This window comes from Oncorhynchus mykiss, chromosome 1, assembly GCF_013265735.2.
Source record: "Oncorhynchus mykiss isolate Arlee chromosome 1, USDA_OmykA_1.1, whole genome shotgun sequence".
Classification (NCBI taxonomy): Eukaryota; Metazoa; Chordata; class Actinopteri; order Salmoniformes; family Salmonidae; genus Oncorhynchus; species Oncorhynchus mykiss.
Genome location: NC_048565.1, coordinates 77,481,282 through 77,492,360, shown reverse-complemented (window position 1 = coordinate 77,492,360; position 11,079 = coordinate 77,481,282). Strand labels below are relative to the sequence as shown.

The window sequence follows — 11,079 nt, the reverse complement described above, 5'->3', positions numbered from 1 at the left end:
GGAGGGGGTTATTCCCTTGTGTGCCTCTCTCTCTCTCTCTCTCTCTCTCTCTCTCTCTCTCACACACACACACACGCACACACACAGACACACACAATTTCCCTACCCCAGTGTGATTATTCAGCAATTATAAAGCACTTAAAAAAATAATCTGAACCTGTGTTTTTGAACGGTGGTTCTCAATGGACACACACAGTCAATCGATTCCCTCACTTTTAGAACAAGAATAAACAACTTATCTAGGTAATCAAAAAGTCTAAACAAATAAATGCACATCGCATGCATCTTCTGTGTTTTCCATTTCCAAAATCACATGAGACACCTGATGGAGGATATGAAGCAAATGAGGGTTAACTCATAGGCTACAATGTAGATCATCCAAATTTGGAGGAATCTAAAACTACATGTTCTTTGGAAATTAATTCTTCATAGATGGTTGTTGGGTCTCTGAGATGACCCTCTCCTGGAGTTCCATCGTCATGAGAGCAGCTGTCACCCAGGCCACGCCCCAGGCATGGGGTTTGAGTGACCCAAACACCTCAGATTCCTCCGATCAAAGAGAGCTTTTCTATTCCAATCTGCTGGGTCTCACAAATCCACTTCATTATCATAACAATTTTAACTGTGAGGGTGGAAGCAAAGTGAAGTGGGAACAATCCTATTGTTTCTTTTTCCATCAGTCGCTCAGAAAAAGAAACATTATATGACCCACTCCATTGGAGGAGTGAGAATCTAGCGGGTAACTGTGGCTGCTCAGATGTTAGGGGACTGCCACAGCAGAAGCATTTGTCTCTATCTGAGGCCCTGCTATCACTGCCTCGGGGCCTGAACGAGGAGACATACCAGTATCTTTGTTATATTACAGGTAAGCAATCCAGGGGCTGTTTCATGTGTGTGTGTGTGTGTGTGTGTTTTCTTTGTCCCCTGCAGTTTTCTTGAACATGCAGAAATCTTAGGGCCCGTTTCCCCAAACACAGCATACCTTTAAGTCTAAGACTAGGCTCATTCTGTGTCCGGGAAACCGGACCAAAGTTACAGTGTTGTTGTTTTAAGCTTGTAAAAAATATGTAGAATAGATCACTTTCTAAATACACATGTTAACAATATATATGTAACTGTTAGGTATGAAATTATTTAAACCTTTACAATATATACCTAATATGTTAACTGTTAGGTATGAAATAATTTAAACCTTTACAATATATACCCAATATGTTAACTGTTAGGTATGAAATGATTTAAACCTTTACAATATATACCTAATATGTTAACTGTTAGGTATGAAATGATTAAAACCTTTAGAATATATACCCAATATGTTAACTGTTAGGTATGAAATGATTTAAACCTTTACAATATATACCCAATATGTTAACTGTTAGGTATGAAATGATTAAAACCTTGACAATATATACCCAATATGTTAACTGTTATGTATGAAATTATTAAAACCTTGACAATATATACCCAATATGTTAACTGTTAGGTATGAAATGATTAAAACCTTTACAATATATACCCAATATGTTAACTGTTAGGTATGAAATGAAGGTAGTGTAATCAATGTCTTTTTGGAAATAGAAGAGTAGGATCCATTACAAATGCAACTCACTCTTGATGAAGTACAGTATGTCACTGTATACACACACACTACTTCTAACGAGTGCCACTGTGTATTGGTAGGCTGCAACTAGGCTATAATTTGGACAATGTATCTTATTGCTGCTCAAAATACTAGACAAGCAAGCAGGCCTCAATTTCACAATAGAGGGTTTTGAAAGTAAGCACAAAAGAAAGTGAGGTACAATAGTGTACTATTAATTATTGATGCTGTAGTGTAAAGTCATTCTTAAAACAGTTTTTTTGTGATTTCAAAGATGTCTAAGATTCAAGTCAGGGGTGATTTAAACACATCTAGACATACATTCATTCCATTTGCAATATGTGCATTTATGAATGGATATTCTCTGGTCAGTTTTTAATGTATAAGATAGCTTAATGCAAACCTCAAACATGATATATTTGGAATGTATTAACTATTTGACAAAAAAAAAACACAACACAATAACAAAGCAAATTCTCCTATATCAGCCTAGTGATAGAAAACAAAGATCCATATTAACAAAAACCACACATGACACTTGATTAATCGTCATGCGGGGCTCTCCAGACCCCTAGGTGACACTGAGACATAGGCAACACAAAACGCCCCTCCCTCTAAATCCCGCTCAATGTGGCGGAGCGTGGGCGAGGGGTGCAAGGAGGGCACCATTCCCCACGGAGGCACGCTGTGCAGCCTATCGGCCGGACACTGGACCTGGAAAAAACCCATCTGCCTGAGGAAGGCGGCGTTCACACAATACACTAACATTTTTGGAACTGTGGGCGTTAAAAAGAGTACTTAAAAAGGGATCCCTTTTCCCCCCAACAAGGGGAGAGGGGATAGGGAGGGAACACCGTTTCTAAACTTCTCACTAGTCATTCCTCTCTTTCTCTTCTCTCTTTCTTCTCTTTCTCTTCTCTCTATCTTCTATCTCCTCTCTCTCTTCTAACTCCTCTCTCGCTTCTCTCCTATATATCTCCTCTCTATTTTCTATCTCCTCTCTCTCTTCTAACTCCTCTCTCTCTTCTAACTCCTCTCTCTCTTCTCTCCTCTATATCTCCTCTCTATCTTCTATCTCCTCTCTCTCTTCTAACTCCTCTCTCTCTTCTCTCCTCTATATATCCTCTCTCTCTTATAACTCCCCTCTCTCTTCTCTCCTCTATATCTGCTCTCTCTCTCCTTTCTTCTCTTTCTCTCTCTTCTCTATTTCTCCTCTCTCTCTCTTCTCTCCTCTCTCTGTTCTCTCTTTCTTCTGTCTCTCCTCTCTCTCTTCTCTCTCTCCTATTATCTCTCCTCTCTCTCTCTTCTCTCTCTCCTATTATCTCTCCTCTCTCTCCTCTCACTCTTTTCTATCTTCTCTCTCTTCTTTCTCTCTCTTCTCTCTGTCTTCTATCTCCTCTCTCTCTTCCATCTCATCTCTCTCTCTCATCTCTCTTCTATCTCTCTTCTCTGCCTCTCCTCTCTTTCTCGCCGCTCTCTCTACTCTTTCTTCTCTCTCTCTTCTCTTTCTCTCCTCTCTCTTGTCTGTCTCTTCTCTCCTCTCTCTTCTCTCTCATCTCTCCCTTCTCTCTTTCTCTCTTGTCTGTCTCTCCTCTCTTCTCTCCTCTTCTCTCCCCTCTCTCTCTTACTCTTCTCTTCTCTCTCTTCTCTCCTCTCTTCTCTCTCTCTTATCTCTCCACTCTCTCTCTTCTCTCTCCTCTCTCTTCTCTCTCTCTTCTCTCCTCTCTCCTCTCTTCTCTCTCTCTTCTCTCTCTCCTCTCTTCTCTCTCTCTCCTCTCTCTTCTCTCTCTTCTCTCCTCTCTCTCTTCTCATCTTATTTAAGTAAGTCTATCATGTTCAATTCCACTTTCTCTCCTCTCTCTCTCTTCTCTCTCTCCTCCCTCTTGTCTGTCTCTTCTCTCTTTTCTCTCCTCTCTCTTTATCTCCTCTCTTTCTTCTCTCTTTCTCTCTTCTCTGTCTCTCCTCTCTTCTCTCCTCTGCTCTCCCCTCCCTCTCCCCCCTCCTCTCTCTCTCTCTCTCTCTCTCCTCTCTCCTCTCTTTTCTCTCTCTTCTCTCCTCTCTCTTCTCGTCTTATTTAAGTAGGTCTATCATGTTCAATTGGACAAGTGTTAAAGTTGTTGCTGGTGTTATAGACAATATAAAAAAGCCTATGGACAATTTTTTTGTGTCTCCTACATTGTCATATTGGGTATAGAAAATGACATACATTAGCCTACAATTGCATATGTGGAAAGTTTCCAGTCTTTTAAGGATTACTACCTTCGGAAACAAATATGCCAACAACTCCTAGGGAGTATGATGTCATTAGGAACATGTCAGACACATTTTGCATATTTAGACCAAAGATCATCTCCATTATCAGGAGACAGTGTCCCCTGTGACAGAATAGCAATTAGCTCTACTTGCGTGAGGAGCAGTCTCATTACCTGAGTGTCATAGTGGACATGCAGGGCTTGAGACAGTGTTTAAAGGGCTTCCCCTTGCTTTATCACTATCTACCACAGCCCTTGGATCAACAACCCTGTCACATGTAAGCCTACAGACATCAGCCAGGTGTCATTTACACCAACGGAGGGCAGCTTGCTGAGAAGAGAGGAAGGGGTTGCTGTCCCAAGATGATCCCTTCAATACAGTGGGGTCTTGAGTAGGTGGAGAGATATGTCATACATATTTTCAGTCTATACATGTGGGCAACCCATAACTCACGATTCACAAATGATTAATAGCTTATCTAATGAACTTCCTTTACACAGGCTACAAACAGGCCAACTTTAAATGGACAACTCTAAATGGACAACTCTAAATGGACAACTCATGGCACTACATATATAGTGCACAAATCATTTATAAACAGTCATACTACATAAAGGGTGCTATAGGCTAAGGAATATTCCTTCTAAAGCATCCTGAAGCACATGCCTAATTTAGGGTTTATGGAGGCTTCATAAATGTGTTGTTAACCTATACAGATTTTTCAACAACAAAAAAACATGTACGTAGATATAGCACTTCGATCAATTCAAGTTTCCATTTTTGCAAAATGTTAGCCCAGACTATAAAAGGATATAGAACGACAAATGAATACACTTAATTTTAACCAACTGATACAACTTTCCTAAGGAACGCTCCACTCTAAAGCACAGTGCGGGAAGTCGTTCTTCTCGTATGCTTCTGTGTGGGCTTCTTTCTTGGCACGACCCGATATTTAATGAACACCAATTTAGCGGATGTATTCCATATAAGTAAAAAGAGGGTGTCGTCTATTAAACCGGATAAATCCATTTTTGGTGAAGTGTTACCGGAATTCCTGCAGGCTTTTGGCAGCATGCCGATTATTATATTGATAATAAAATAGGCCATACATGTGTTAATATTTACTCAACTTAAACAGGCTAACAACAACGATGCAAAAATAAAAGTAATTTTGGTTATGTATTTTTTTAATTCATTGACAAGTGTTCATTGATGTCGTCATCAAGCCTGAGACCCAACCCTAGCCCAACCTTTTCCTTTTTTAACCACCAAGTCCTTGTATGGTCAGTGACGTTCCGGGACATTCAGAGACTCCCTTTAAATGCATTTTACAATATTGCATCCCCATAATATAACGAGATGAGATGATATTTCCCACGCGTAGGGAACACTATATGATATGGCAGAGAATACAGCATTGGAGAGTTTTTACCATGACAGCTGAAGGTTATATATTGTGTGCGTAAAGGCGCGTAAAGGCTTGAAGCGCACTGTATTGTCAAAAAAATGACAGCTAAAACTATTGACAAAGTTTGGGTACCCACCAGTAGTTTTATACAAGACATTCAAGAGGTAATCTATTCAATGGAAGAGGAAATATCCGCATCATTGCCAGAGACGGGAACTGGGTTAAAAGTTGAGTCATATTGGAAACAGCACGACCAATTGGGTGAAACCAAGGGGGGTAAGAATTAATTTCATATATTTTTATTAAATATTAATTTCTATTTTGCTGTTATGGCCAATAGAAAAGAAGCCATATGTCCTCATCAACTTTACAAAAATGTGAGGATTAAAATGCATTATTAGTCATATTTGAGATTATCCTAAATTGAGGATAATCCATATTATTGGTCAATATTAATCAAGTAGATGGTCTGCTATGGTAAGTCAATGTATTTGTTCTTAATCGTTATGTGACTTGAAACCTCCTACATACCCATTACAAAACCACAAAGTGGTGCGCAACCGCGCGAAAAACAAAAAGCGTTAAAGTAAAAACCCTTGCGTAAAAGCAATAATCAACGTTTTTTGGAGACATAACTAACATTTATTTTTTTCTTTGCTTCGCAGGTGATTGTTTTAGTGAAGAAAGGGGCACCCTCGAGTTTATTTACCAGGGCAACTTTACGCAGCCACCGCGCACTCAGGCTGTGGCATACACCGGGAAGGTCTCGATCAATTCTAGAGGTGTAGAATACTGGAATCCCGGGGGTGCCATTAACGTAGCTAGTGCTGACATAAGGGTGGCAGCTTCGTCCCCGGTGTCTATCTCGCCCTCGCCTGAACCACCAAACCTTTACGCAGGAACTGTGAGCTGCACCATGGCGCAGAGTCAACACGATATAAACCACATGTATGCTACGCCGTCTTACTCTTGTACCGGGGAAATGTACCAGGATCAATCAACCTACCTGGCAACGTCGACCTGCCCCATGTCTTATCCACAGCCGTCGTACTCATCCTATACATCACCAAAGTCGACAGTGGACAGCGCACTCTTAAACATCATGCCTGACTACAGCGGGTTCTTCCAGCCAAACTGCCAACGAGACATCCAGGCATTTCCTGACAGGAAAGCGTTACCATATTCACTGGACTCTCTGAGGGTTCCACCACCTCTGACACCTCTGAACACAATAAGGAATTTTACGCTTGGGGGACCTGCGATAGAGGGCCCTTGTCCACCAAATCCCTACAACACTTCGAACTTACCCCTGAGGCCAATATTGAGACCGAGAAAGTATCCAAACCTCCCAAGCAAAACGCCTGTCCATGAGCGACCATACCCTTGCCCAGCAGAGAGCTGCGATAGGAGGTTCTCGCGGTCGGACGAGCTGAGCAGACACGTTAGGATCCACACAGGGCACAAACCCTTCCAGTGTCGGATCTGCATGCGCAGTTTCAGTCGCAGCGACCACCTCACTACGCACATCCGGACACACACTGGAGAAAAACCCTTCTCCTGCGACCACTGTGGAAGAAAGTTTGCCAGGAGTGATGAAAGAAGGAGACACACGAAAATCCACTTAAGACAGAAAGAGAAAAAGTCATCATAATGACCCAGGCAGAATGGTTTTAAACATTCAGATAAATTATGTTTCCCTGCAGCACCAATTAATTAAATAATATCCAAATCAAACATTCACACTGAATTTAGCAGACTAGGGTTAATTAAGGTTGACTAATGCATTTTGATATATGGTGCTGAATGAATAACAACATAAACGGACAGAGCTATCACATTTACATTAGGTATAGAATACATTTTTTCATAACTTAACTGTAAATGTGCACAAACACAAGTGCTCAGTATAGAAAGTGTTTCAATAGAGTAGGTGGGGAAATAGTCAGAGATGCTGAATAGCCAGCAAGGAGCAAGACTCAGCTCCAACACTGAGTGGTATCAGCCAGCAAGTAGCCTCACTTTTGCCAGTGTTGAGAGACTTCCCACAAGAGATGAGTGATGAGATGAGTGAATACCATGATGGGTATTCCTGCATTATAGCTGGTAAAGGAGTGCCATGACCAATATCACAGAGCTGAGTGGTCTGGCCAGGGGCATGTAGTTCCTGTATATTATCCTCACATCCAGTTTTGAGAGTGGGGGGTTAGAGTCCCATGTGTGTAAAAACTGGAAGCCCTGTACTGTCAAGAGAGACAATTAAGAACTGAATTGCTCAAGTTTTCATTTAAAAAAAAATCTCCTATTACTTGTTGGATGAAGATGAAAGTAAAATCTGTGTAAGATCATTACAGGAAGTAACTAAGGAGAAGTACGTTCATTTGACATGCGTCATTTGACATGTTTTTACACACACATTGTTCTTTAACTGATTTGATGCTTCTTGCAATAAATGTAGAATATGTTGTCGTAGGTGACATAGATAACTGCTTGTTTGTGTGTTTGTTCTTTGTTTCATTAATGTATTCTTAAACCTAATCCAAATTAAATGTATTTATTTTATTTAACTAGGCAAGTCAGTTAAGAACAAATTCTTATTTTCAATGACGGCCTAGGAACAGTGGGTTAACTGCCTGTTCAGGGGCAGAACGACAGATTTGTACCTTGTCAGCTCGGGGGTTTGAATTTGCAACCTTCCGGTTCCTAGTCCAACGCTCTAACCACTAGGCTACCCTGCCGCTCCAAATAACTGGGCAAAGGACATGGTTTATTATTTAAACAACAATGAAATCCACTTTGTGTTGTAGAATGTTTATTTTTTTTGGTCTTATTTTGGTCATTTGAAAGTAGACTATAGGCTACTGTATAGGTCAAGGTTTATGCTGTAAAAACTCCAACTGTACAGTGAGCTACTAGTCACATTGTCTTTCTGAGGTAATACCCAGTATGTCCACAAGAGGCCCCTAGGTCACAAGCAATGAATTCAATAGTGCTCTCCTAAAAGCACAGCACATTTAGCCAAGCTCCCAAAATGATGAAGCAAGCAAGGTTATTATGGGATTTAAGTTTAATTAGGGAAGCTCAATTAATGAAGCAATTTATAAAATGGTCATTCAGTAATCCATGTCCCATGGGATTAACTCAAATAATGTAGTTTGACCCAATCAAAACATGCTGAGCAAATCATGGATTTTGACATTTTAAAGTGCTTGAACACCACCAATTAGCCATTTAGTTTTAATACACCTTTGTTTTTATTTTGAGTAATGTGAATGGTTTCAGTTCATTTCAAGACATGAAATGCTTATCAAAAATTCAAATACATTAGAGCTGATGTGCAAAGATCACAATTTATCAACTGCTTAAGTACTTTCATTACAGGCAGAATGCATAGTCCAACTTAGGATAAGTGCTTTTAGTTCACAAGACATGTTTTCCCATTACACAGCACTGTGACACATCCCATTCCATTGTAGGAATCATGGTCGTCATACATTTACATATTGTTTTGACATGGTCCTGAGAATCAATTGTTCACAAATCAATTCAGCGTTCATAGCTAGTGCGCTTCAGATCTTCACTTCAGGGCCGGGGTATGGTTCACCACCACACCAGAATTCAGAAGGTTGGGATACTTCCATCAGCCAAATTTCTTTTTGATCGTCAGCCTTTTTGTCCTCAGAATCCGGGGCAGACTGCAGAACTTTGTAATAATGACAGTCTCTCCCGTCGTCTGGATCATATGGGGGTGCCAAAATATCGAGGAAAGCGGTGGGCCCATCGACTGCATCAATTTGGTGAAGGTTGTTTCGGTCAGGGGTCAAGATACACGGCCCGCTTTCTTCTGTAAACTCCCCGACCGACCCGAGTATCGACCTCCTCAGCGCACCTCTCTGAAAAGGTAGCAGTGGAGGGCTGAATTGCGTGTCACTGGCCACGCTAGTTGATTTGTCCAACCTGTCAAAACAGGTGATCCTGACCTTGCCATACATAACTTTCAACATTCCGTACATTCCCGGGTGGTCGTGCAAGGGGATGGAAGCACCGCTTTTTAGCAGAAACACCCCCATGCTGAATTCGTCTGTCTCGCATATGTGCATGTATGTGACCGGGGGGTTGTGTGGCAAAGGCGTAGAAGCGCTGTCAACTTTCCTTGGAGCGATCTTCAGATCCGCAGCTCTGATTTCGGTCATGAGGCTTTGGAGTTTACATTGATTACCCAAAAACGCTTTATCACCAAATGAAGATGGGTTTCTAAAAGTTACAAGCGCCTGTCTAGCAATTTTCTGTACGATGGAGGTCATGTTGTCTCGAAGCATGATCGCTAACTAGCCCGTGAAGTCTCGCGCTTGCTAGCTTTAGCAGCAGGCTAGGGCTCCAAGCACAGCTGCCGATGATTCTGCCTGCCTCTCTCTCCTTGATAATGATTGATTAAACCCAGTGAAATATATATTCCAACTTCACATTCAAATAAAATATAAATAAAGCAGAAGGTCTAATACAATTTTAAGTGAAGGGTACACTGCCTGGCACAACCGCAAATGTATCTCCCATCACACCATTCATGGATATCTTTCACACACGTCCGCAAAGAAAACGCTTCGTACCTAACGCGGGGCATCATGGGAAATGTGATTTAATAATGGACTGTATTAGTATTTATCTTCCCCCAAAACACATCATTATTAGATAAAAAAATTATGCATATGAAATGTGTATGCTATTTTTTATGATACTGTTTTGAATTACACGTCTTAAATAATACACAATTGTGAGAGATAATACTATTACTTAATTATGTACTACAATAACCAAAATACCATTCCTCACCTCATTAAAGGGGAACAGCTGTGAGGTTGTTGACCTTTCTACATGAGTTGACTGATTCTGGACCATACAGAGAGCAGCAGTGCCAGCAGTTTAGTATGAGTATGCCTACCATATAAGACTAAACTCATTTATTATTCTATCAATGGAAAAAGCTGAGCAGCATTAGACATTGAAAGAATGGTAGAATTTCCTCTGGAAATTAAGAGGGTCTATTAATCTCACCCAGCAGCAAGCCCAATGTAGGTTACAAAAACCGAAATGCCTTTTAACAATTTGGCCACCCAAATTTATTTTATGAATCATGTGTGACCTGTCATGGAAGCTATTTTGCATGTTATCTAAAAAGAGTGACAGATGGTGGCACATTTGGTAATCGTTCCTCATCGGGTTGTTTTTTGTTCTTTTCCCTCCAGAATTCTCGATATTCAGAGCACGCACACACATGCACCCATGACAGTCAACTTTAAAATCTAAAAATAGGATACACTCATGTGTAGGAAATGAAACAAACGCCCACGTCCATTCCCTTGTTCCGCTTCTTCTTGGCTCCCAGATCCGCATATTGCAGCAACAGATCATTTTATGCATAGCCTAACCACATTATAAATGGGTTTTGCACCTTTGATTGAATAGGTTGATACCCTATTTGGGGTTCGTGTGAGGTATCAACTCGATGGAAGCAGGTGGAAACTCTGGAGAGCTAAATTTAAAGCAAAGCTTAGCAAGAAGCATAGCTAAAGCAAGAGGACTCTGTCATGCCTCCTTGCTTCCATTGTGGTGTTTCTGTCCAAACAAAACAAGCACGATTTATATCTGCAAGAAGCTGTTTATTTGTGGACTTGTTTTGCAAGCAAACCCCATACGCCACTTGTATATTTATCACTGTGTCTTAGAAATTCTGCGAGAGCAGCAGTAGCATCTTTGAAAACAACATCAAGGTTATGCTTCTGGGCCTGCAATGAGCTGTGGAGGACTCCACTTGGCTTGA

At 40.9% G+C, this 11,079-nt stretch overlaps 2 protein-coding genes across 2 annotated transcripts; one reads left to right on the top strand and one right to left on the bottom strand.

Moving 5' to 3' along the window:
• The first annotated feature begins 5,173 nt into the window (after nt 1-5,173).
• On the top strand, nt 5,174-7,742 carry LOC110529928 (early growth response protein 2b). Its single transcript, XM_021612603.2, has 2 exons — nt 5,174-5,540; nt 5,930-7,742. Exons 1-2 carry the CDS (start codon nt 5,363-5,365, stop codon nt 6,913-6,915), a joined length of 1,164 nt encoding a protein of 387 aa, XP_021468278.2. The 5' UTR covers nt 5,174-5,362; the 3' UTR covers nt 6,916-7,742.
• A 568-nt stretch (nt 7,743-8,310) lies between these two features.
• LOC110529936 (2-aminoethanethiol dioxygenase) lies at nt 8,311-9,877 on the bottom strand. The gene has a single exon (XM_021612615.2). It carries the CDS (start codon nt 9,578-9,580, stop codon nt 8,831-8,833), a length of 750 nt encoding a protein of 249 aa, XP_021468290.1. The 5' UTR covers nt 9,581-9,877; the 3' UTR covers nt 8,311-8,830.
• Nucleotides 9,878-11,079: the final 1,202 nt, after the last annotated feature.